General features: G+C 46.2%; 1 protein-coding gene and 1 pseudogene across 1 annotated transcript in view; one reads left to right on the top strand and one right to left on the bottom strand.

Annotated features, from left to right (window-relative positions):
• Dnase1l3 (deoxyribonuclease 1 like 3) overlaps window positions 1–21,998 on the bottom strand; it is a 24,579-nt gene extending 2,581 nt beyond the window's left edge. The window contains exons 1-6 of the mRNA XM_005348506.3: window positions 21,812–21,998; window positions 16,114–16,202; window positions 14,674–14,763; window positions 13,780–13,892; window positions 9,065–9,177; window positions 5,708–5,865 (exon numbers count right to left, since the gene is read on the bottom strand). Coding sequence (XP_005348563.1) covers window positions 5,708–5,865; window positions 9,065–9,177; window positions 13,780–13,892; window positions 14,674–14,763; window positions 16,114–16,202; window positions 21,812–21,967 — 719 coding nt within the window. The 5' untranslated portion in view covers window positions 21,968–21,998. The remainder of the gene's footprint in view (window positions 1–5,707; window positions 5,866–9,064; window positions 9,178–13,779; window positions 13,893–14,673; window positions 14,764–16,113; window positions 16,203–21,811) is intronic.
• Window positions 21,999–26,903: 4,905 nt separating this feature from the next.
• Window positions 26,904–27,012, top strand: LOC113456243 (annotated as a pseudogene).
• Window positions 27,013–27,164: the final 152 nt, after the last annotated feature.

The following is a 27,164-nucleotide window of genomic DNA, read 5'->3' on the forward strand; positions in this document are numbered from 1 at the left end:
AAGGAAGGAAGGAAGGAAGGAAGGAAGGAAGGAAGGAAACTTGTAGGTAAATGAATGGAACTAAGCAAAAAATCATTCAAAGTGAGGTAACTTAGAACCAGAAAGACAAACAGTATTATTCACTTCTATGTCGATGTTAGCTGTTAAGTCCCTGATAAGCAAGCTACACTCTGTAGAACCACAGAGGTTAGGTAGAGAGTAAGGTATGAAGGGAGAGATGAATTCCCCCTAGGAAAGGGAAATAGAATAGATAGCTATGGATGGATGATGGGGGGGGATTGAAATGAGAGGATCAGGCAGGGAGGGGAAGGGAAGAAAGAAAGGAAAGAGGGAGAGAATGCAGGGATGGACAGTTAAAACTAGGGTCCATTTGAGGGATCTTATGGAAACCTAATACAGCAGAAGTTTCCTGTTATATATAATTCACACACACACACACACACATACATATGAAGGTACTAAATGAAACTGACAAATAATGGGGGCAATGGTGACCCAACTGGACATTTCTCGTCACCAAATTAAGTTTCAAGTACTGGGGATGGGTTACACCCAATCAAGTTGTTACCCAAAAGGGTCTCGTGGGAACTTCCAAACAAGCCAGGCTACTGTCAAGGCTCTCCACAAATCAGCAGTTAGACCCTATTACTGCAGACAACACCAATACAACTCATTGAACACAGAGAAGTAGAGCTGGTGCCTACTTAGAGCCTTTACCTCTATGGATTAGTGTTTATGGTACTGGAAGGTACTCTGCATGCTACTCGGGGAGAAAAGGAAACACCAACCCAGCTAGAAACTTTCAGTCTGTAAGAGTGACCTGCCTGCAAAATACACTGGTGCAATCGTGTCACAGAGCTTGTGGGAGTAACCAACCAATGTCATATTGGAATTAAGGCCCCCACCATGAGATGGAACCCATGCTCAACACTACCTTAGTGACCAAGAACCTGAAACTGAATAGGTCAGGGACCTAGGAAAACAACAAATACTACTGTTCCGCTAAAGGAACATAGCAATAAAATGACTGCTAATGACACTCTGCTATACCCACAGATCTGTGCCTTGCTCAGTCATCACCAGAGAAGCTTCCTCTTTAAAGCAGATGGGCACAAATACAGAGACCCGCAGTCAGAGACACAGAGAGCGAGAGACCTTGGGAAATCCCTAAAAGGGACGTCTCCATCACATCCCTTCTCTCTAGGTTCAGGAAACTGTGCGAGGAGGCAGAAAGAGTGTAAGAGCCCAAGGGGACCGAGGACAACAAAGACTTAAGGCCTTCTGGATACAACAGGGCAGCATGCATGGGGCTTGCATGGCTCTGCACCAGATGGGGTCCTAGAGCTGAAAGGAGATGTGTTAACACACCCCCATCCCTACCTAACTCAGAAGCTATTGTCAATTGAGAGTCAGCTGCAATTGAAAATTTAGTTTTTTCCAAGGGGTCTCACTGAGGAAACGAATTACTCTGAAAGGAAGGTCCCATGCCCAGCAGTGGATGACCAACACAAAACAAACTCAGCGCCATCTTTGGAGGTTCTTTGTGCCATAATATTAAGCCAGGACTTTGTTTTTCTTCTATCTTACAACTCCTTTGTAGATATATTATGGCTTCTGGTTTGGGGTTTTATGGAATTCCCGTGTATTTGAACATATGTGTCTCTGCATCTATGTATGTTTCTTGTGCTTTTTCTTTGGCTCTTTTCCTTGTTTTGTCGTTTTTGTCCTATTCCGATTTGTTTTATTTTATTGTATTTTATTATTGTTCCTTAGAAACCTGTTTGCTTTTCTGGAAGGAGGGGAGGTGAGGAGGAACTGGGAGGAGTAGGTAGACAGGAAACCATAATCAGAATATATTGTATGAAAAAAATCTATTTTCAATAAAAGAAAATTAATAAATGGAAAAGAAAAAAAAGAGTAGCTAAGTAGCTAGAGGGATCAGGGCAGTCAGCAGCATCCCTTCATGGTCTCTGCTTCTGTTTCTGCCTCAAGTTCTTGGCTTGGTTTCCCTTAACAATAGACTATAACCAGCAAGAAAAACCTATCTCAAGGCAATAAGACAGACATATTGTCTCATCTCCTGGTGCTTGAACCTACATACGCACATGCAACATGCACATTCACCAACACACACACACACACTAGATAAAACAAAGCAACAACAACAAACCCTTTCCTCTCCAGATTCCCTTTGTGCTGGGAGCCGATTTGAATAGCTGCCATTACAAGATGGCATTTGGCCCCAGCCTTGCTTGATAGATAACTCCATATTAGGGTTGCAGTTCTTCCACCGGAAAACAGGGTGAGTTGTTGTGATCTAGCTGCCCACACTTCCCCTGACCAGCAGGGGAACATCCTGGTCTGTAACTGACAAGGATGTTCCCCTGCTTTCTTTCCTGCCGGTGGGTCTCCAGAAAAGCAGTTAAAGTATCAAAGTTAAAGTATCAAAGTGTAGCCCCAGCACGACAAACACAGCTGGTATAAGAACACACTTCACACTTCACATATGAGCCACCCAGTACAGCAATGGTTTGTAGTATGAGAATGTTGTTTTACTCTGTCCCTTTTCACTTAGAGCTGATTGTTTTTTTGGCAAAAATCTCAGACCGGTGCCAGCTTGTCTTGGAAACCTTCCTAATTCCTCATTTTAACAAGAGGAGAGCAAACTGCCACCTCCAAGTGTTCTCTAGAATGACCACTTTCTCCTGGGTGTCTGTTTTGTCACCTTTGACCAATGAATGGCAAGTGATCCTATAGTCTTATTTTGTACAGTATCATGATATTTCCTTTAAAATGAGCTCATTTATTTTAATGAGAAATTGATGGATTGAAAGAAAAGTACAGAGGGGGGAAATGAATGTAAAGATAATTTGCAGCTATGACACCAAATGAAAATGTGGTATTCAAATTATCAACAGACTTTAAGGACTGGGGTGAAGGCTCAGTGGGTAAGAAGGGCTTGGTCTAAAGCAAGAAAACATAGATTTGATTCTCCAGCACCTACATCAGAAGCTAGGCATGTCTGTGCCCTTCTGTATCCCCAGCACTGGGGCAGAGTCAGTCAGATCCCCAGAGCTCACTGCCAGCTTAAACAAAAGAATTGAATTTCAATTCAATAGGAAACCCTGTATCAAGGCAATGGTTCTCTGACCTCCAGGCACATGAACCTGTACTCACTTGCTTTCACCACCATCACCACACACACGCATGCGCGCGCACACACGCGCACACACACACACACACACAAATGTAATATACAAAAAGAGGAAGTGGACTCTATCATATGACACGGGAAGTGAAACAGGTAGGTCTATGTGGTCTTAGTGTCCTGCCTGATTAGTGAAAACTGCCCTTCCACGGCTCTGCCCTGAGCTTTCCCAATTCTGAGTGGTGGTTTGGTTTCTGGGTTTGACCTGCTGAAGATCCCACAGCTGACATGGTTGGGTAAGCCAGTGCCATCTGCCCAACTTGGCTGAAACATTTGAAAATGGGAAGAGAGGCCTGGGTGCTTGGGAGGCTATAACTTCTCGCCCTGGGCTTCTATTTTTGAAGGCTGGCACAATAAAAGCCGAAAATTAATCTGCAACCTCAGAAACCCCATGAGAAACAAAGGCAGTGAGGAGACCTTGAGGCCTGAGAAGTGAGCGCACCAGGCCGATGATGACCTTCTCAAACTCCTTCCTCAGTCAGCTGAGGGATGAGAACGGAAGGCACGGTGGAACTGTGTTTCCCCCACTTGTTTGTGGTTTGTGCTGCCGATAGTCCCTGATAATTCACACACTTTGGGCACCCACACTTCCCTCCTGACTGAGGGAACAAAGCTGACAGTTCTTGAAAGAAGTGAGGGCTGGAGGATGGCTCAGCAGTTAAGAACACTGACTGCTCTTCCAAAGAACCTGGGTTTAATTCCCAGCACCCACATGGCAGCTCACAGCTGTCTGTAACTCCCTCTGACACCCTCTCACAGACATACATGGCAGGCAAAACACCAATGCACATACAATAAAAATTAACTAATTGATTAAAAAAGAAAAAACTCAGGGTAAGTTTAAATTACAACAATAGTCATTATTTAAACACATGTAACTGCATTTATGTGTAGTAATAATTTAAAAAGTATTCAAGTCAGGTGTAGTGGCTCGTGTCTGTACTCTCAGGCCTCAGGAGACAAAGGCAGGTGGATCTCTGCGAATTCAAGCCAGCCTGGTCTACAGAGCAAGTTCCAGGACAGTCAGAGCTGCTTCACAGAGAAAGACTATCTTGAAAAACCAAAAGAAAAAAAATCAAAGTACGAATATTGTTGAGTTAAATGCGCTCATTTTAAAATTTAAAGTTACTTATTTACTGGGGAGCATGCTACTACAAATGTGTGCCATCAAAGGCTAGCTTTGTGAGGCTGAATCTCTCCTTCCATTTGTTCTGGGAATCAAGCTCAATTCACCATGCTTGTGTAGTAAGTACCTTTACATACCGAGCCACCTCCCCTGCTTTGATTTATCAAACACCTGAGGATCAGAAAGATTTGGTTAAGATATACATGTAGGCTGTCTCTCTCACCAGTGATGGTGGTGCAGTGACCAGCTGTGGTATATGTTTGGGATAGAATTGGTGATAGCACAGGAATTATCTGTGGCCATACCTACCTGGATGATCTAGGTGCCATCTAAAAACATACAAATGTATTTAGCACTTGTCATGTGCTTTCTATGTGTTATTTCATTTAGTCCTCATTATATCTCAACAACTGAGGTACTATTTTTGGTTTGGTTTTGTTTGTTTGTTTGTTTGTTTGTTTGTTTGCTTGCTTGCTTGAGACATGGTTTGTCTGTGTAATAGTTCTGTCTGTCCTAGAACTAGCTCTGTAGATTAGGCTGGCCTCGAACTCACAGAGATCCACTTGCCTTTGGCTCCCCAGTGTTGGGATTAAAGGTGTGCGCCACCAGACCTGGTCTAAGGTACTATTAATACCTCAGTCTGAAGCTTACAATACAATCAACACGATGAGTGTAAATTTTGGTCACAACACATGAAATGGTAGAGTCAGGACTTGAATTCAGGTCCATCTCAAAGTCAAAGTCAGTGCCGGCCACTGCTAAGCTATAGTACTATTTCTATGTAAAACTATGTAGATCCATGCGCTGCATAAGGAACCAGAGGATCCTTGTATAGGGATATCCTCCAAGCGAAACGACCACCGCCATGGGCAGTCAGCTGTGCCCTCTTGATCATCCAGCTGGGCTTATTGACTGTCTACATCCCCACGTAGAGGGGTGGGGTGAGTTACAAGATCCTTTCCTGTGAATCCAGCCCCTCCCAACCACATGTCACATGCAACTCATCCCCCACTGCCCACGGCTTCTGAGAGGAATAGAGTATACAAGCCCGGGAAGACTAGGGAATCCAGGCTTTATCTATGCAACTATAAAAAAGTCATTCTCTCTCCTGGGTAGAGACCCTGGTGTGGCATTTTGGCAGGGGAACACTCACACACCTATGATATTTAAGTTAGGCCAACAAACTCATGGGTTCCCTGGGGGTGAATTCTATCCAGGTTTATAACTGGGACTGGGAGAAGGGCATTTCTTACAACTCCCCCAGGGAAGAAATTGTAGTAACAGTCCTGAAACGGAACTGATTTTTTCTCTAGCTAAAGGGGTCGGGCTGCCCTGGTACGAACGGACCAAGCAGCCTCTGTAGAGGCTCCTACCTGTCATAGGCACAGTTGGTGCTCTTCTTGACTGTGGTGTCCACCTGGTCCCCAATCAGCCAAACAAAGTTGAGGTCAGTCCTCAAACGGATGTTCTTCCAGGCCTTCTTGGGGACATAACTGCAGCCAGCGTTGAAATCACCCATGAAGATGAAATTCTGAAAGACATGTTTTAGAACCATCACTTGGCAAGCACTGGAATACATGACATCATTGTCAGCCACCGGCAAGGGCCCCACCTTTCATGTCCAGTGAACAAAGAGGTCTTTTTGTTTTGTTCAGATTGGAGACAGGGATTCTCTGTGTGGCCCTAGTTGTCCCAGAACTTGCTGTGTAGACCAGATTGACCTTGAACTCAGAAATCCACCTGTCTCTGCCTCCTGAGTGCTGGAATTAAAGGCATGCGCCACTGCCACCCAGCTACAAAGAGGTCTTTTGGGACTTGGATTGGACCCCTCCCAATATATTTTGTTTCTTTTAAACTTATTATTGTGTGTATGTGTGTAGTATGTGTGTATATATATACTTATAAACTTATTGATTCTCTTCTGTCCGTCTACTGTGGATTTTAGGGATGTAACATTGGTTGTCAGACTTGCACAGCAAATTCTTTTACTCACTGAACCATGTCACTGACCCATCCATTCCAGTTTTAACTCCTGGTCCTGATACACTAGAATGTGACTACATACAGAGTCTCATATAATCTAGGCGTGCCTCAAATTAGCTCTGTAGCCCAGGATGATCTTGGACCCCTGATTCTCCTGTATCCACCTCTTGATCTCTGTGCACTTCCACACCCAGCTGGAGAATGGAACTTTTAAGATATAATTAAAGTTAAAAAATGAGGCCAGGTGGGTGGCCCCTTATATAGAAACAGGACTGGGTTTGCTCAGTGGTAGAGTACAGGCAAGTAGGAGGTCCTGGCTTTGATCCCCAGCATGATAAAAATAAATAAATAAATTTAAGTAAGAGAAATAGAGATTAGAACATAGAGAGATACAGAGGAAAGACAACACAGAGACAGCAGATGAAGATGAGTATCTATAGGCCAGGGACAGAGGGACAGAGGGACAGAGGTCCCAGAAGGAACAACCTGGCTCTTCCACATTGGCATTGCCTTTGCAGCCTCCCGAACAGTGAGAAACAGCCCAGAGTTACTTCATGCACCGGGTTCTGGGGCACTGCTACATTACTAGCAAACTTACAGTTTCCATCTGTGTTCCCTTTTTAAGAGAAGAACAAACAGGTTCCAAGTGAGTCAGAGTTTGGACAAGGATCTGGCAGTGAGAACAAGGAGTGGGAGAGAGGATGCTTGCCCCACAATGCCATCCAGATCTTAGTCACAGTATCTCTGTAACCTGCTGCGCATAGGTATGCAAGAAATACAGGAATCCAGCTAAGATATCCCCTCACAGAAATACTGCGGCAAATGTAAACGAACAAACACCTCAGTTCCCAAGAAGCCAACTTAACTGGGGCAATGCGGTGATGGCTATTTTGACATCTCTCTGTGTCCTAGTGTATGGAGGACAGAAACTAATTTCTATCAAAACTCAATCCTTTGAGAGGCAGCCTTAGAGTGACCTGTTTTTCTCCACCCTATACCACCAAGATTTGGAAGCGTCCCATCCCCCACAGGCCATGGGAAGAGAATTTTAACATTCTGCAGTTACAGAGGAAACATCTTATTTCCTTGTTTGTGCTATTGTTTGGGATGATTGCTGACTTGAGAGCTTTCCTTAAGAGCATTTCATTTTGACCTCTTCAATTAGGGTTTCCCTTGAGATTAAGGTGCATAAAGACAGAACGCTATCCCTAACCTATGTGCCCCAGTCAGCAGGAAGTGATTTACCAAGCTCAACTGACATGTCTTGAACCACCATGAACCACAGCAGGGACAGGCAAGAGCAATTAAGCGGGCTGCTCTAGGCCATACAACCAGAGGGATTAAGCAACATAACCCAGGGCCAAACCTCAGTCTGCCTTCCTGAAGGTCCATCAACCACCGTCTCTTCCCCAGATACTCGATGTATTCTTGCTGAATGTGGGGACTCATCGTTTATTTGGGAACTTACAAATAAGCAACGCAATACACCCCTGGCCCTCTTGATGGTCAGTTCTGACCAGCTGTGTCCACACTTGACTCATTTTGCACCTCGAGTGGGGGAACTAAAGAGAAAGAGGGACTCTCGGCGGCACATTCCGAAAGGAAAAAAGAGGAATTTGGCAGGAGAGCCGTCTGAGCACTTCCTCAAACCTGCAGAGACACAGATGACAGTGTCTCTATCTTCCGAATGATAGGTGATGGCTGTCTTGAGGAGCAAACACCATCATTGCTTCTCCTTTTCGTGATCTTGCCACTTGCCTCTGAAACACTCCTGACCTCCTAGGCCTCACTGTTCTTAGTTATAAATTGGGACTGATTAATGACCTTTTGTGGTTGTGTACACTGTGCAGGTACACATATGTGTGTGCTTGTGGGATGACTTAGTGTGTGCAGTGGGTGTGCACAGTGCAGGCATATGTGTGCATGCTTGTGGGATGACTTAGTGTGTGCAGTGAGTGTGCACAATTCAGGCACACATATGTGTGTGCTTGTGTATACAGTTCAGGTACACATGTGTGTGTGCTTGTGGGATGACTTAGTGTGTGTGGTGGGTGTGCACAGTGCAGGCACACATATGTGTGTACTTATGGAATGACTTAGTGTGTGCAGTGGGTGTCCATAGTGCAGGTACACGTGTGTGTGCTTGTAGAGACCAGAGTACAACCTTGGGTGCTGTCCTTAGGTACCGCTGCTTTCTTTTTTCTGTGGTTGCATCTCTCACTGGCATGGAACTTGCCAAGCATGCTAAACTAACTAACTATTGAGTCCCAGAGATTTGTCTGCCTCTGTCCTCAACACAGGAAATGTAAATTTGCACCAGCATGTCCAGTATTCTGTGTGTGTGTGTGTGTGTGTGTGTGTGTGTGTGTTGTTTTTTTTTATGGTTTCTGGGGACTGAACTCAGGTCCTAATGTTTGCAGGACAAGCACTCTATCAAGTGAACCATCTCCCCAGTTCCTTGTTGGATTATTGGGAGGATTAAGTCCACTTGTTCATATGTAGTCTCAGCACAGTGCGTAGGCCTTAGGACCAAAGAGTTAATAATACTGGCATCCATCAGACACGCAGCAGAGCATGAGTTCCCAGGACCCACAGGGACAGGCCCCAGAAGTCTTAGCAAGAAGGATGTTTAGGGTTGAGGAAAAACTGTACATCAGTTGCAGCTCGCATGTACTCCGCCCCCTCCCCCTCCTGTTGAATGACTGGGGGCTGCCTGATGGGCATGGGACAAGCACAGAGGCTCTCACCTGTGCTTTCCACCGCCGTTTCACATCCGTGTAGACGTCAACCAGCTCATCGATCTCTTTCACGGAAGTCTCAGGCGTCGTGTGCAAGGGGACGATCACGAAGTCCTTGACAGCTGAGGAATAACAAACAGGAGGTGGCACACTACCCGTTGAGGGGCCCCTAACACTGCCTGAAGAAGGCCCCTCTAAGAGACACCGCTGCATTGTGAGGGCATCGTGACAGAGGGCCGGAGATGGTGGCTGAGATTCCGGTGCTTTAGTGACACCAGGCTGCTTGTTGTCAGGACATGAAAGACTCCGTCCTCCAACCTGTGCTCTCTCCAGCTAAGAGGAAGCTGGTGATCGTGGTCACGCCTGGCACTGTGGGCACTGTGGGTTTTTTCTCTCTTCTTAGCTCTCCTTCCTTTCTTTTTTAACAGCCCGTGCGTGTTTGTGTGTGTGTGTGTGTGTGTGTGTGTGTGTGTGTGTGTGTGTTTTGTGATCTCACCTGCCCTTCCTTTTTCAAATCTTTGTTTTTTTTCTCTTGGTTTGTTTGGAGTGCCGAAAATTATTTATGATTTATGGCTATGTCATTCTTTCTAAGAGTAACAAATCCAGTTGGATAGGGTGGCATGTATCTGTAGTCCTGAACTTAGGAAACAGACAGAAGGAGGAGGAGTTCGAGGCCAGCCTCAGCTACAGGAGAATGCCTCAAAAAAAAAAAAAAATGAAAAAATAACCTACAACAAATAAATAAAGGTTACTTATAACCAGGACTTAGTGATTGCTTTTGTTTAAAGCTGTCTTTTGGGGCTGTAGATGTCCAAGGCCTGGCTGAAGGAAGATGAACATCTGGAATCCATGCATTTGCTTTGCATCTCCTCTGCTACCTTAAACTCTGGCTCAGACTCTGCTGACACATTCACCATTTAAGGAGACAACAGGATGGCCCGTCTCTCATCCCGCAAAGCTGAAGACAGAGAGATGCATTCCAGAAACAGTGAACCTTGCAGGCAGATCAAGCCCTGACAGAAACCTCAGTTCTAACCCCAGGAAGCTACAGTGTCCTCCAGGGGACCTGGAGCAGGTAATAAAACTACACATGACATCATACCAAGACTGTTGACCAACGTCTAACTCTACCCCTCCTGGCTTTTCTTCTTTCCTCTATAATCTCAAGGTCTTACCACGATTCCCCAGGACAAGGCTAGGACACTTGTCTGCTTCCTGTTGTTGCCATACTGACAATCAAATTCCTTCCTTGTTTTACCACCACTGTCTCAGTCTGCACTTTCAGGGTAGCAGGGGGCAAATCTGGAGCCAGGCCCCTGATCAAGGACTTTGGTAACATGTTTAGCTTTTGTATTAAAAGGAAAAAGAAAAATGGAGGCTGGCAAGTTTATAGTCCTTTTGCAAACAAGAAGAAAAGCAAAATAATAATAATAATAATAATAATAATAATAATAATAATAATAATAATAATAATTTACCTAAAAAATTAGAAAGCAGGGCATAGAGGTACAAGGCTTTGATGCCAGCACTTGGGAGTTGAAGGCAACTCATATCTATAAGTTCATAGCCAGCCTGGTCTATATAGTAACACCCTGTCTCAAAAAAGAACAAGAAAGGATGGAGGTGTTGGAGAGGTGGCTCAGTGGTTAAGAGCATGTACTGTTCTGACAAAGGGTTGGAGTTTGTTTTCCAGCACCTATGTCGGGTAGCTCACAGTCGACTAGAACTCCAGTTGTAGGGGGATCTAAGACTTCCGGCCTCCTTGGGCACCTGCACGTGCCCTGGGTTCGATCCAAAGCATCACATAAAACAAAGCATGGTTGCCTAGGCCTGCAATTTCATCACTCAAAGCGGGGGAGGGGGGGGATGCTAAAGAGTCAGGAGTTCAAGGCCGGGCGGGAGTATGTGAGACCCTATCTCATAAAACAAAACAGACAAGGAGGTGATGATCAGGGTGTGATGGTATATTTCCCTAATCCCAGCTCTGGAAAACAGGAAGCAGGAAGATTGTAAAATCAGGGTTAGTCTGGGCTACATAGCAAAACCTTGTACCCAGACCACAAAACAACAGAGAGAAAGAGAGAGAGAGAGCCAAAAGGTCCTAAGTGTGGTTCCCCAGGTGGGTCTAGTAGCCAGGCCTTGCCCTCCTGTCTGCAGGAGCTCTGATCTGAGGCAACCTCTCATTCTCTGCCTGGATCCCACTCCTGCCTCATGTGTGGAGCCTACAAGAGAACATTGCTTGAGACCCACAGAGGGGATGTGAGGGGAAAAAAATTTTTTTTTCTATCAAAGGTAGCTAACCTCTAATGGGCCAATATTCCATAAACCTCTGCCATCTTGTGAACCTCTTGGGTATGTGTGCATCTGTTTGCCCAGGACCTGGACATTCTTGAGCCCTTACTCTACCAAATTCTTCTCCTTTACACTGACTATGAGATAGCAATCACATGAGACTGGGAGGTCAAGCTCCCACCAATGGCACGAGACGCAATCACCACCTGCATTAAGATAAAAACTAAGTGAATGTCGCTCCTCAGGATGGCTGCTCACCTGGCCTGGGCTGTGGCACACCTTTTTGCAAGATGCCAGGTTACTCTTGCTTTGTTGTGTGTTTCCTTATGCAACACTGAAGATACTGTTTTCCCACAGGAAGCTGGGCCTCAGACCTGCAGGCTGTCCCTGGAGGCGGGAAACCTACTCCTTAGCTGCACCTCCAGCTCATGGTTCTGCCTTTCTGGTAACTCCCTTACACACTTCGCCACATCCCACCTCTGAGATTTGGCTCTCGGTGCCTTCCCGTCTCCAGCCATCTGCATGGTAACAGACCTTGTCTGCCTCTAATGGCCATGACTAGTCACCCCTCTAAGATTCCTCTGCGCTGTTTGATATGTCCTGCTTATCACTCCTTCATCCTCTGTAGGCTTCTCTTCTATGCTTCACTGGCAAGAGACACCTCCACGGTGCCAGGCTTCTATTTTCAATTCACGTTCTTGTCTGCACTACCTAGTACAACACAGGGCACCCGGGGTGCTCAAAACTATTTCTTGATTGAATTCGTGAATGAAAGTTAGATAAATGAATGAAATTGCTAACTCATTTGTTTTCAGTCCTGATACAACAGGGTAAACTCCTGACCCAAGGGAGAGACGAAGGGTAGGAAAGACTGGGCCCTAGAGGCTCAGAAAAAGTAGATCTACTTGGTAATACACAGAGTCTTGCCTCTCTTTGAGGAAAAAATAAATACTTGGAGGTGAAGCCTCTCCCTGCTCAGCCGTAAGTAAATTGGATAATAAATAAAAGGATAATTGCACTCATTGCCCTCAATAGTCCCTCTTCTCCACTACTGAGAATTCGCACACTTCTCTTACAGTTATTTTCCCAAAGTACTTTCCTCAAGTTAATTAACCCAGGGCAGAAATAGTTAATTCCGTAGTTCTGAGAGTTTCACCAGGGTGGGATAGAGACAGGCAGGCCTGCTTTAATTCTGCATATATCTGTTCTTTCACACTCTGTATTCCTTCGACAATACGATGTCATGACGGCATGGACTTTGTCAGTCTTAGGCCCTCAGAAGGTCACATAGTAGGTAGTGAAAAGCATTTGACTTTACATGCTGAAACTTTTACACCAATTTTAATTCTTGACTCTTTTTTATTTCTGTTCCTTCAGTGCAGAAGATTGACTCCAGAACCTTGTACACGCTAGGCACCAGCGCTTTCACCAAGCTGTAGTTTTGGCACTTAGTATTTTGAGAACAGGGTCTCACAATGTAGTTCAGGCTGGCTCCAGTCTGCTGGTCCCTCTCTCTCTGCCTCCCGAATGCTAAACGTACATGCGTGCTCCACCACATCTGGTGAATTTTGACATTCTATTGAGTTCAGTGGAGATTGGGAATATGGGCTTCTGGGCCCGTGTCCTGACTTAAAATTCTGGCTCGTCTGCCTTAACAGTTGGACTTCAGCAAGTGATAATGCCTTTAAAACCCCAGTCTTCTCAAATCTGAATTGGGGAGAGTCCTAATCCCTGCATTGCAGTCCATGGAAGAATAACAGGAAACTGGCCATTAGGCATGGACTAGTAGCAAGGGGTCAAAGCACACCTGGTTTAGTTTTACTCCCTTCTGGCAATCTGTGGAGGGTGGAGTTATCAAGGATCCTGAGAAAAGTATCCAGGCTAGAAGGTCCTACATCTTGGGATTCTCGGGGCAGCTGCTTTTCTCAAGCGTTACCTCTCACCTCAGGGATCCCATAAGACAATGCATGACTCTGCAAGCCCCTCACACATGCTCAGGGCTGGGCCCCTTCCTGGGCTGCTGGAGAGGTCACCAGGAAATGGGCTGTTATGGCTTAAATATGAAATGTCTCTCAGAGGTCTGTGTGTTGAATGCCTGGTCCCCAGATGGCAACATTATTTTGGGAGGTTGTGAAAACTTTAAGACCTGGGGTTTTGATGGAGGAAGCAGGTCACTGGGGAGTGACTTCCGAGGTTATCCCTAGGGCCTAGTGCCTTTCTCACACCTCTCCACCATGAGGTGAAGAAGCCCTGTGACCTATGTTCTCACTGACAGGATGTTCTGCCTTACCACAGTCTCCGAATCCACAGAGCTGCAGCTATTGATGAATCCTCTAAAACATAAATAAATCTCCCCTGCTCCTCTGAGCTGTCTGTGTTGTGTATTTGGTCACAGAGACCTCAAGAGCAACTCATACAGGGTCATGTCTCACCAGTGAAGGGTGACTGGAACCAAACCACAAAGGGCTCCCTGGAAAACACGTCGGCATCTCCATCCTGGTAGTCATGGTAGAGGTATTTGTCTTTCACAGATACCAGCTTTTCCCTACAAGAGGAGGGAGAAAGAATTTCTTCTCACTGAGTTTTTTGGTTGTGACTTTAGTAGCTTCCAGAGCAGGCTCAACTTTGGGAGGGTCTTTCCCCTAAGAACAGGTAGAATCAGCTCTTCTCCGTGAGCTGAGGATCTGAGTTATACATGCTGTCTGGGACACAGCAGGTGAATGTTCAGACATTAAACAGAAGAATGGGAGGAAACCAGAGAAAGTCCTTCGTCCTGTGTTCAGATGAGCTGGGCCAGGACTTCCCCACAAAGGACAAAGAACTCCTACCCTGGCCAGTCAGTGGTTGTCATAAAGCTGCTGTGCTTTCTAGCTAATGATTAAACGATTTTCTTGTGAAAGTTTTAGGTGATTTGTTTTGAAACAGGGTCTCCCCTCATATAGCTCAGGCTGATTCTGAACTTGCCATGTTGCCTGAAGTCCGATCCCTTTACCTCTACCTTCCAAGTGGGGTGAAAGCCAGGCTCTGCATGGGCTGGGTGAGCAAGCCCTCCAGCAGCTGAGGTCCAGTCCCAGCGCATGGGTTTGACAGCCAAGGTCCTGACTGCTATGATAACTGCTTTGAGACCAGAATCGAATGCTTTTGTTTTACTTGAGATGGGATCTCACTTTGTAACTCTCACTAGCCTGGAAATGTGTAGACCAGGCTAGCCAAAACTCACAGAAAACTGCCTACCTCTCCCTTTCTAGGACTGGGATTAAAGGGGCATTCTGCCATACCTGATCCAACATATACATTTGAGTTCAGTTCAGACAGATGAAACTCACTTATAGAGGAAGGCATACTGTTCTTTGTATGTGTTTCTTCCAAGTCGAGAACTAATCACATAGTTGTAGGTTGTGCTTCTCCGTGAATTTCTGGAAAACAAAATTTAGTGTGTTGTGAAAAATAAACAGACCTCTAAACACATTTTTTGCTACATCTGCCCCTAGCCTAACCCCCACCCCTGCCCCAGTAGTAGCATTTGGTACCACAGCTGCCCCTACCTCCATCCCTGCCTTCAAATCCCCAGCACTGAAACATAGTACCAGAGATGTCCCTACCCACATTCCTGCTGCCACACCTCGAGTGCTGGCATATAGTACCACATATAGTCCTTCCTTACTTTCCTTCTTTCTTCTTCCTTTTGGTTCTTTAAGACAGGCTTTCTTTTTAAAAAACAAATGTGTGTTTTGCCATGAGTGTCAAGTCCCCTGGAGCTGGAGTTATAGACAATTGTCTAAGAAGTGAACCTGGGTCTTCTGGAAGAGCAGCTACCACTGAGCTGAGTTATCTCTCCAGACTCAAGACGGAGTTTCTCTGTAGCCCTGGCTGTCCTGGAACTGCCCAGGCTAGCCTCGAACTCACGGAGATATGCCTGCCTCTTCCTCTAGAGTGCTGGGATTAAAGGCATGTGCCACCACTGCCCAGCCCCTACTGTGTGATTTAATAATACAAGGCTAGGATTTGAGGCCAGACCTTCTCATTTCAGACCCCACAAGCTTCATCCTGCTTCTGTGGGAATCACAGAGACAAGAGATGATCCAGGCAGAATCAGAAATCCTTGCTTTTAGTCTTCAATACAGCCTAACAGGTAAAAATGCTTCCATCAGGCCTAACAGTGTGAGTTTGGTGTCCAGCCCCCAAAGGGAAGAAGGAGAGATCCGACTCCTGCAAATTGTTCTTTGACCTCTACATGTGTTATGGGACACACACACACACACACACACACACACACACGAATAAAAATAAGAAAGAGAACAAACCAAGAGATCCCTGCTTTGGCCCTGAACCATTGCAGTCACTCATGCTTTCTAGCTGGGGTCAAGTTTCTCAGGTTCTGTCCAAGTGCCACTTCTGAGGTCCACCAGCTCACCAGGGAATCTCTCAAAATGTTCTGGGGCTGATTTTAATTTTTATTTCATTTTATTTATTTATTTTGGTTTTTTTCTCAAAACAGGGTTTCTCTCTAGTTTTAGAGCCTGTCCTGGAACTAGTTCTTGTAGACCAGGCTGGCCTCGAACTCACAGAGATCCGCCTGCCTCTGCCTCTTGAGTGCTGGGACATGTGCCATCACCACCCGGCCTGGGGCTGATTTTAAACACCCACTATTTATTCCTGGTGTAGAGCTCACCATGCAGGGAGGAGGAGTGCAGCAGACCCAATCGGGTGGGTGCCTTTGCCCTTGACTTTAAGCTCTCTGGAGGCCCGTCCCTCTCCCCATTTACCCGTTCAGCTTCTCCATCAGCATGGGGCAGATGTTGTTGCTGCTGTCCTTGATTTCCATCAGGAGTATAAGGTCACAGCGTTTGATGATCTGCAGAGAGAGAATTTCCAGGACTGTTTACTGTAAATCACCAAATCTTTCATCAGGCCCTTGCTGGGTTCCAAGTATCATAGTCAGGTGCTTGCTAGCGTAAGTAAATCTCTTCCTGAACTGAGAACAGCTTTTTGCTGTGTCCCTTTTGTGTTTTGTTGATGTTTGCTGTAGTTTTGAGATAGGGTCGCATTGCTTAGGTTGGTCCCAAACTTCAGATCTGAAGTGATTCCCCTGCCTCAGTTCTGAGTAACTAGGATCACATGGGGTGCAATCATGTGCCCAGTGGTTTGGTTGTTGCTGTTTACGTTATTTTCTGCCCATTTTAATTTTTTTAATTAATTTCTTTGTTTGAGGCAGGGTCTCACTATATAGCCCTGGCTGGCCTGTCTCTACCCCCAGGGTGCTGGAATTAAAGGTGGGCACTGCCACACTCAGCTGGTATGTCCATCTTAAGGATGAGGAGATTGAAGCTCAGACAAGGTCATGTTATCGAGCCACACAGCTCGAAAATAACCACACTGGCATCTAGATGTAAACAACCAACCAGAGACACTCCTGACTGTGATACTCCTACACATCCTACAGCTTGGGTTGAGTGGTTTGTAGTGGTGATAACAATAAATACACATTAAACTTTAATGGGTAAAGGTACGAGGCTGGGTGCTACAGATCTCAGAAGGCGTAATTACAGTGGTAACAACATAAGAGCTAACATTTACTGTGAACCTACTTCACAGGAACACTGAAAAAGGGACATGATGGTTAGCCCATTAGATCTAGATAGTAACTAAACTCGGAGTATTTTAGCAATTATTCTAAAGTCACAGCCAATACAGGTGGGGAAGCCAAGGTTCCAGCTCAGTTCTGTAGGTTCCACTACGCTCAGCTGTTAAAATACAGTCACTCAGAGAATCAGAGTCTAATGGAAGCTAGGCAGTATAATGGAAGAAAAGCAGAATTTGTGCTAAATGAAAGTCACAAGCCATGGGCATGCTGGATATGTCCGTGAATAATTAATTGCTTTTGTCAGAAGATCAGGGAAGACTCCAGGAAAGAGATAGCCTTTGGTCCCTGAAAGGGTTAAAAATAATTCAGTGGGAGGAAAAATACAAGAGACACTTTGTCAGGGTGAGCTGCCATCAGGGAGCAGAAAGAGCTCACACCCCTGGATGACCACGTGGCTCTGAGTAATGGAATGCTGGTGACTTAGCTCTACAGAATGTGGCTATCGAGGGCGAAGCAAGTCATGGAGAGCCACTGGGCCTCTATATCCAGAGCATCTCCAGTTATATCTGCAGAAGAGTGGAGTCCACGTTCCCGGGACCAGGGATGCAGACTTTAGGAAGCCGGGACTAAGGACTGACTGATCAGGAAGCCTCGATTCTAGGTGAAACCTATAACACTGGCCGTGCAGTACTCATCAGGAGCCATGTGCCAGCCTCAAGCCAGCATGCTGGTCAGTCACTGGAAACTACCAGACCTTTCCAGAAGTGACTTTAAAATGTACACATTCAGTGGGTGTAGAGCACACACCTTTAATCCCAGCGTGAAGAGGCAGAAGCAGGCAGATCTGTGTGAGTTTGAGGCTAGCCTGGCCTGCATAGTGAGACACTTTCTCAAAACACAAAGACAAACACACGTTCACACTCTTTGATTCCCATTTTGACCCTTTACAATGGAAGTAGGATGAAGTAGGAATTTAGGGCAGTGCCAGCTAGGTAGGTGGTCTGTAGTTGATTATTATTTCTAAGGCGCTATGGTTGAGTACCTTTTACAGGCAAGGATCTTCACATTTCTACTAATATTACTGTGCATGCACACACACGCATGCGTGTGTGTGTGTGTGTGTATGTGTGTAGGGAGGTGGGCGCCTGTGTTTATGGGTGTGAATATACCCTTGTATGTGAGAAATATGGAGACCAGAAGTCAACCTCAAGAGTCTTCCATCTTTCCTTTGAGAAAAGGTCTCTCACTGGGGCCTGGCTTGAAAATCAGGCTAGGCTAGCTGCACAAGGAGCCCCAGCGATCCCACCATCTCTGCTCCTCAGACAGAGATGACAAGTGTGTACCATTACACCTGGACTTTTCACATGGGTTCTGGGGGATCAAAGTCAGCTCCTCATGCTCGGTCAGCAAGCATCTCACTTCAAGCATCTCCCTAGCCCTGTCCTACTTTATCACCGAGAAAGTCAATGCTCTGAGGGCTGAGGTAACTTCTCAGGTTTTCATAGCTAGTTGGGAAGAGCCAGGTTCAACCCATGATTTGTCTCTCCCACTTTTCTACACTAGACAGACCGCATCAGGGACAAGCTTGTCAACATTGTGTCATCTGCCCTTCGCTAGCATGGGTAGAGCACGAGGGACGTTGCCTGGTCATCTTGTGTTTTCCTTTCCAGTCACTGGTAGTTGTCTGACACTAAGCTGGGCCTTGGTGAGTCTCCTGTATCCTTCAGTTTACACATTTATCAGGTCGAGAACTTGTGTCAGACTGTCCAAGGCACTGGGGTTGGCCTGGTAGATGGGGGTGGCTTGTCACCCTTCTCAGGCCTTAGAGTACATGATAATCATTCTTTTCTACAGTGTTATGAGCTGGGTCCAAGTTCAACCTCACGATCAGATCATCTTTGTTATCCTGTCCATGCTACAGATGGGACAACTGGAACCAGAGAGCAAGTCACCCGGTGTGGTGAGGCACATAAGTGGTAGAGAAGTGGATTGAACCCTATGCTATGCTGTTTATTCTTTAAAGACATTAGGTAGGATTTTGTGAGTATGTCTCCACCCAAGATCTTTCTAGACCTCTCCAGACTGTCCCTTCCCTCACCCTCAGAGCATCAATGGCACTACTTATCTGGATCCCATCCACACTAGCCATGCTCACCCCACCACAGACTGTTGCTTTCAGAGGATTTTGGCAGCATAGTGCAGAGCATATCTGCCCTCCAGACCGTGACTCCATCCTGTGAGCATGCAGGAATCTGGCACCGAGGAAAGCTTGAAGGGAAGGGTCCACCCAGAGCTTGGCTCTGAAAGGACCACCAGGGAGTCGCTTCCCAAGAAGCAGGAACCAGAAGAAAATATGGCTTTTCCTCAACCTCTGCCATTTTGAGGATTTGGACAACAGAATCTTGCAGATTTTCCTCTGAGAAAACTTCCCAGAGACAGTAAGGAAACTGGAAACCAGTATCAGCTGGAGATTCGGGGCTCAGAAGTGCTTGGTAAGCAAGGAACAGGGATGTCAACAGGAAATCTGGCTGTGCTCTCAGGAAAGGGAATCTAAGCCCTGGCTTACTCTTGTGCTTTGCCAATGGGTCACAGAAGAAAGGAACCTTGGCCTTTGGCATGCTAATCTCCTTGGCTATTCCGTGGCCAGGAAGGGAGTCTGTAATATAGACAGGCCATTGCTCACCTTCCCTTAGCATTCAGCTCACTAACACCCACTGAGTAACCAATTATAAAGAGGGCTGTGGAGCTGTGAAGGGACCACACCAGCAGATGAGGCATGACTCAGTTGGCAGAATTCTTGTCTAGCATGCACAAAGTCCTGGGCTCAGTCTCTAGCACTGCATAAACCATGTATGATAGTAAATGCTGTTAATCCCAGCACTTAGGAAGCAGAAGCAAGGGGCTTAGAAATTCAAGGTCGTCCTTGGTTACAGAGGGAGTTTGCCCAGCATAGACCTCATGAGAAATGATGGTGATACTCTCCTAAAGCACAACTTCTAGTGGTACATAATGCCCCCCTAGTGGTACAATTACATCACTAAAATGGATGTTTTCCTACTTGGATTGTTTGCATTCTTTTGGTGGCAAATGTGTCTTTACCTTTGAGCCATCCAAGCCGTACTAGCTAATCGAGCACCAGGTATTTGCAGTCAACCACCACTGCTCTGTGATGGCTCTGGTGGTTTCCAGGGGATTGGCTTCTGTTTGCACAATGGCTTTATGAGAATGGGATAAAGCCTTGACAAAGACTTTAGGCACACTTGGTGGGACTCACAGCTCAGAGGAGATGCTGTGTGGAGGAACGAAATCACCAGAGTACAAAAACACAGCCTCCAAGAGTGTGGCAACATTTCCAGGGATGAATAAGTTAGGGCTGTAGATAGTCACTTAAGTCCCCAGGCGCCACTAGGCTACATGTGAAGAAACTGGGAAATCGTTTTCTTGCACGTCAGATGTCTCCATTCAGCCATGGTGTTAGGATTCCCACGGGCTTGGCACAGCTGTCCTGGTAAAACCACAATGCTTATCATCTAAAGGACAGAGTCACCTAGGACCCAGAACTATTTTGGTAAGAGCACAGCAGGCTTTCTGCTTGTGTCCTCTCTGTCCAGCAGTAGCATAATACCAGCTTCATCTCAGCTCTGCTGGGCTTCAGTCACCAGCCTTACCAGCCACTCAGTGGGAGAACCCACTCTATGTGAAGCACTGGGAAGAGAAGGACTCTTGAGTTCCTCTGGGGATAGATGGGGTCTGAGCCTAGGGCTGCTGTCATTTTCACCACACATGGGGGCCTCTTTTGTTGGTGTGTGTGTTTGTGTGTGTGTGTGTGTGTGTGTGTGTTGAGATAGGGTTTCATGTAGACCAGGCTGACCTTTAATTTGCAATATTGTCATAGATAACCTTGACCCTTTGACCTTCTTACTCTTTCTACCTCCCTAGTGCTGAAGTTACAGGCGGATATCACCATGCCTGGTTCATGCAATGCCAAGGATGGACTTCACAAATGTTAAGCAAGCGTTCTACCAACTGAAGTAATCCCTAATCTCACTGTGTTTGTTTATTTGTTTGTTTGTTTGTTTGTTTTTAAGTAATAGCCATTCCACCAGAGTCCAAGTATCAAAAATAAATCAGCCTATGGGACAGAGAGTCAACTGACTCCAGAAAAATGTAGGCAGTTTCCCTGGACATTGGTCATATTACCCAAGAACAGCAATATCCACAAGCAGAGAAAGCATAGAATTTTGATTTGGGGGAAGATCAATGGGGGAGAGGTATAAAGGGATGATAGGAGAGAGATAGAGAGGAAAGGAGGAAGAAAAAGAGAGAGAGAATGCACGTTTTGCCAACGATTATAAAGATGAAGCAGACAAGGCTGTACCAGTTTCCTCAACACCCCTCCCTGGAACTACCCAGCATCGCATCACTCTGCTGAGTTCATCTTCTCCTCCGGGGAACAATAGTCCTTGCTCGTGAGGTTGACAAATGGGATCATGTATTTATAGTGCCTGACACACACACACACTCAGTATGTTCAGCTAAAACCATCAGAACAGCAGCACATAGCTGGAACTATCTACTGGCCAGACTCTGGCAAAAGCATCATGTTTACCTGCTCAGCAACCTTGCAACACCCCTGTGGAAGGCACAACACCTTCCTAGAATACCTTTGGAATACACAAGAAGAAATATCATCAGATAACAGTGGAGGCCTGGAATACCACCTGGTCTGAAGACCTGACAGAAAACACCAGGACCTGAGGCAGTCATTGCAATGGTAGTTACCGCTGTCCTTACCTCATCTTGAGAGCAAATTTCAGGGCCCTTGAGTCTAATGCTGCAGAAAAGGTGTAAGGGATGGCCAGGACTCGAACACAACTCACCTTCACAATGACATCCATGGCATTGTGGTTTTCCTTCTTCCGCTCTCCAAATGATCTCACATTGAAGGAGCAGAGCTTCAGGGCCAGGGCACTATGGAGGGCAAGAGAGAGGAGCAGCAAGGAAGCCAAGAGCAAGGAAGCCTGGTGCAGGGACATCTTTGTTCTCCTGGGATGTCGTCCGTCTGAATGAAGAGACGGCTCCTGGCTCACTGACTTATAAAGCCTGCTGATAACAGGAATTACTGGATCCCTCTGGGCCACTTTCACTTCTCTGAGGAACTCATGATCATGGGTTTTAATCCCCAAGGAAATGAAGACAATGGGTTGGCCTTTAGGGAGGCCTCTGTCTTCTTTGCCCTTGTAAGGAAAGTGCATGCCTAATTTAGGCACCAGTCCCCTTAAAGTCGGTAGTAATCTCAGCGGGCAGGGGTGGAGGTGGGGGATCAGTTTTGATCTCTGGACATGTCTTTTTCTGACAGTTCATATACTTAGAAGTGTCCACCCAGAGGGCACTGGACTGAAGGAGCCATCTGCTGGGGAAATAAAGATTTGGAGACTACTTGCCAGTGGACACATCTGTGCGTTGGCTCTTTAACCATCTCCAGAGGTGTTATAAGGTGAGGATCCGTTTGAATGAAATGAGGCAGAGAATACCTTGGGATCTGAGGAAGGCAAGATGGAGGTCCTATGAAGAACAAAAGTGTCACAGGCTGAGTCCCTCAGAGGCATCAGAAAGAAGCAAGGTACCTGCAGTAAAGTCCCCATGACTGGCGGGGATGGGCCGCACAAGCCAAACAGGTGTTTCCAGTGGCTGATGCTGCCGCGTGCAGGAATGAGTGAGCCACTTGGCATGATCCTGTAATGTGCACAGATGACTTTGTCATCCCACTCACCAGCAGCCTTGGGGGTAGGGTGAAGCGGCAGCACCACTTAAGATTGTGTAATTCTAGCAAAATCTGCCTGTCTAAACTGAAGGGCTCAGAAGAAAAAAAAAGCCACACCCGTGTCACAGATTCTATAAAGCTGATTGACTAATAGAACTGCCGAGTCCAATGATCTCACAGCCACCATTAGCACTCTGTAAAGGCCATTTATCGCCATCCTTGTGACAGTCAGCTAAAACCTTTTGGAACACACAAGAAGAAATGTCATCAGATAACAGCTGAGACCTAAAACACAGATTTTTCCCGATTTGCTGAAGCCACCTACGCTGCACTCTCGCCGATGCTTCTTTTGTTTTGTAACTATAAAAGCATACCGTGGGGCTGGAGAGATGGCTCCGCAGTTAATAGCACTGGCTACTCTCCCAGAGGACCTGAAGGTGGCTCATAACCATCTATAGTGGAATCTGATGTCCTTTTCCAGCAGAAAAGGTGTAAATGCAGATAGAGCACTCACAACATAAAATAAATAAATAAGCTTAAAAATTTTTTTAAAGAAAAAATTCTACAACTGGGGGCTAGAGAGATGGCCCAGTAGTTAAGAGCACTGGATCATTTCCCCCCAAGGACCAGGTTCAACTCCCAGCACCCACATGGCCACTCACCATGATCTATAACTCCAGTTCAGGTGATCTGACACCTTCTTCTGACCTCCACACACATCCGAGCAGACAAAACACCCATACACATAAGTACATTAAGTAATTAAAAATTTTAACAATCCTTAAAACTGGTTAGTGTTTTGGGAAATGGTATTTGGGGAAGCCGAATCTGTGCTGCTAGGTCATCTCACTCATATTTGGTGTTGTTCTTTTGAAAAACTACAACTCCCAGACTCCTTTTGGACTATGGTTACCTGTGCGTGCACCTTCACACAGGTATGGGATATTCCCAGATACCCCTGCGCTCCCCGTTTAAAAGGCAGGGCCACACGAGGCCCCCCTCTCGTCCTGCCTTTCCTCGTGTGTCCCACATCCTTTGTCCTTTTGTGTTTCCCTCCCCCATTAAAGTGGACCCACGTGTGTCCGCCATGTCGTGTCTGTGTTTGTTCCGCCGTGCGTGTCTGTCCTGTGCCCCGTGTTCAAGAAGAACACCCCCTGCCCTTTTATTATTTTTTAAGAAGAACATTTGGTTTTCACAGCCCCTTTGCAGTGAGAGTTATATTTATGCAGGTGCCTTTGTACCAGCTGGTGAAACGGGCTCTGGGTTTCAACCCCACATGACAGCTTCTACATGGGGCTCTGCTTGGGCTTACAGAAAATCACCCCATGAAGGGAAAACCCAACTGTCATGCCTTCAGAATTCTTTGAACTGTCTTTCGTTCTCTTTTGCTGAGACAGGGTCTCCAGTCTCAGATGTAATTCCACACTCTAGAGAGTGCATTTTCTCTTTCGTGGGGTCCAGGTCCCGTGCTTTGTTCCAGATACCACAATGCATTATCATGAATGAGCTGCGTGTCTTCTCATCTAACGTCTGCCCTCTCACTAGGCCCAGATATCATGGGTGTGTGCTGACCAGGAAAGGATGGGCAGGTAGCAGGTGCTTAACAGATCGCTGTTGAATGCAAAATAAGGTGCTCAGCTGATCCTCCAAAGCCTGGATTCTCCATGATAGTATGGATGCTGAGCCAGGAAATTCAGTTTCCCTGGGCAACCAAAGGGACTCCCTTCCCTAGCCATACAGACAAAAGAAAACAGTAGCAACAGCCGTTGGAATAATTATTTAATTATTAATTAATTAATTAATTCTCAGGGATTAACTCTGGAAGACTTTTGGGGTCTTGCTGAAGCTTGCATTTCAAGTACTCCCCACCCCCACCCCCACAGAGACTCATGTGGTAGAGGCTTAGTCCCCAGCATGGAGCTGGACACTATAAAAGTGGGCACTTGGTGGAAGGTGTTAGGTCATTAGAGGTGTGCCCTGAAGGAGACTGTGGAACAGCAATCATCTCCCTGGTCTCCTTGGTTTTCTTTCATGCTCCATCCCTGAGGGGAACAACCTTGCTTTAATATCTGTTCCTGCTATGAAGCACTTGCCCTTCATGGGCTGCACATAAACAGAGCCTATGTATCGTGGGCTTGACGTCCAAGACACAGCCAGAATGAAACACTTCTCTGCATGAGTTGATTGTCTCTCGTGTTACAGTGATGGGAAGCTAACCAACTCAGGGCCAGGTAATTCTCTGTCGTGGATCTGTCCAGCGCAGTCCAACAGCCTCCTGGCTACTTGCAGCTAGGTGCTAGTCTCCCCCACATTGTGACAGTCTCAGGGGTGCCAGGAACCGCTCTAGTTAAGAATGTTGGTTTGCAGGTTACATTGTGACAGTCTCAAAGGTGCCAGGAACCGCTCTAGTTAAGAATGTTGGTTTGCAGGTTACATTGTGACAGTCTCAAAGGTGCCAGGAACCGCTCTAGTTAAGAATGTTGGTTTGGAGGTTAGAGCAAATATACTTTCCAGTCACTGGCTGTTCGACCTTGGACATATAACTAAACCTCTCTGTGCCCATTTCTTCACCTTTAAAATGGAAGATAATCGCTTCCATATAGTACAGCTGTGAAACTTTAGCTTTTAACTGAAGCGCTAACTCAGCCCAGCACCTGGTCCTTCATTTGTGTAGTTAAAAAAAAAAAATGCTATCTCTGAACTAGAGAGATGGCTCCGTGGTTAGGAACACTCGCTATACAACCACGAGGACTTGAGTTTGGAGCTCAGCACCCATGAAATAACTTGGGTGTAGTCTCACACACACCTACAACCCCAGGGTTGTGAGGGATGGAGACGGGGACTTGTTGGCTGCCAGTCTAGCCAAAAAACGGCGGGTACTCCAAGTTCAGAGAGACCCTGCCTCGAAGGAAGAAGATGAAGAGGGTGGAGGCAGACTCCTGACACCCTCCTTTGGCGTCCCCATCCACACACACAAACATGAGCATACACCATACGCACCACATTCATATGTAACATACACACGGAGAATTCGAGAAGCAGCATCTAAAAACCGTAGGGAAAGCACTGCTCTTTCCATCTTACAGATGAGGAGTTAGAAAGCAGGAGATAAAGACAGCGAGCCTCAGCCTTTGGCCATGCTGTGACATCAAAGGCATCCATTTGGTTTCGCAAAACTAGTTCTCTTGGCTAATTCTTTGTTACCAGATACAAAAGGCCCGTGCCCGTATAACTTCAGACCTTGCCTGACCGATCAGACTCTGAGCTGGTGGTGTTGCCATGGACAGACTGTTAGATCTCCCAGGCTGGGTGGAACTAGGGAGGGTCCAGTGAGATCATGGCTTTGGGCCCAAAATTCAGGGCAGTGCCAAACAAATTAATGATCAAGGCAATTTAATTCCTTATTTTGTAAAAAAAAAAAATCAAAATTTATTCAAAAAAATCCATCATGAACAGAGTATCGATATCTTAGATAAGGACGCTGATGGGACCTTTCATTTGCTTTGACTTCTTCACTTCGCTTTGATCCTTCTGCTGGCAGTTGCCAATGTGCAAAACCACTCCGTGGAGCCCCTTGAGGGTGGACAGCAGGGAGGCAGCGCCCTCTTGTGGCAGATGGAAGCACAGTTTCTCTGCTAGAAAGCCGGTCTTGCCTTTGCGTCTGAGAACACTGTTCCTCACTCAGATTTCCATCATAAGACAAAAGACGCAGTCGGTCAAGCAGTGCCAATGCAGCCGCTTCGCCAATTCTTCCCACAGGCAGCGCCGGCCATTGCCTTTCTTTTCCTGCTTTCTGTGCAAAAAGGCAAGGTAAGCCTTTTCTAAAGCAGCTTGTTGGTATCAAGCTGGGCGCCCCAGCCTGACCGTAAGAGGTCGCTGTGAGGGACTGGCCCAAGATTCAGAAGAAGCACTTCCTTGTTTTAAGGGCTTTGTGGTGTCTTAGATTCAACGTATTTATTTACGGTTAGCATCTTTCTTTGAAATCATAGCATACAAATCTCAAAAATAACGGAAAAGCGCTCACCCACTCTACCCAATTTTTCCTTTTCACTAGTTTGCTATGAATACAAGTTTTTCATTCAGGAATAGGCCTCCAAACAGTGCAACGCTTTACCCTTACACATCAGGGTGTGTTTCCCAAGAACAAGTAGGTTTCCTTGACAACCAGACGGGTATTACCAAAACCAGGTTTAACAATTATACAGAAAGTCTACGGCCATACCACCCTGAACGTGCCTGATCTCAGAAGCTAAGCAGGGTCGGGCCTGGTTAGTACTTGGATGGAAGACCTCCTGGGAATACAAGGTGCTGTAGGCTTTTAAAATAAATAAACAAATAACAATTATACAGAAGTGTTACCTCATCTATAACATTACTCCAGTGTGGCCGGGCGATGGTGGCGCACGCCTTTAATCCCAGCACTCGGGAGGCAGAGGCAGGCGGATCTCTGTGAGTTCGAGACCAGCCTG

The sequence above is a fragment of the Microtus ochrogaster genome, chromosome 6, assembly GCF_000317375.1.
Source record: "Microtus ochrogaster isolate Prairie Vole_2 chromosome 6, MicOch1.0, whole genome shotgun sequence".
Lineage (NCBI taxonomy): Eukaryota > Metazoa > Chordata > Mammalia > Rodentia > Cricetidae > Microtus > Microtus ochrogaster.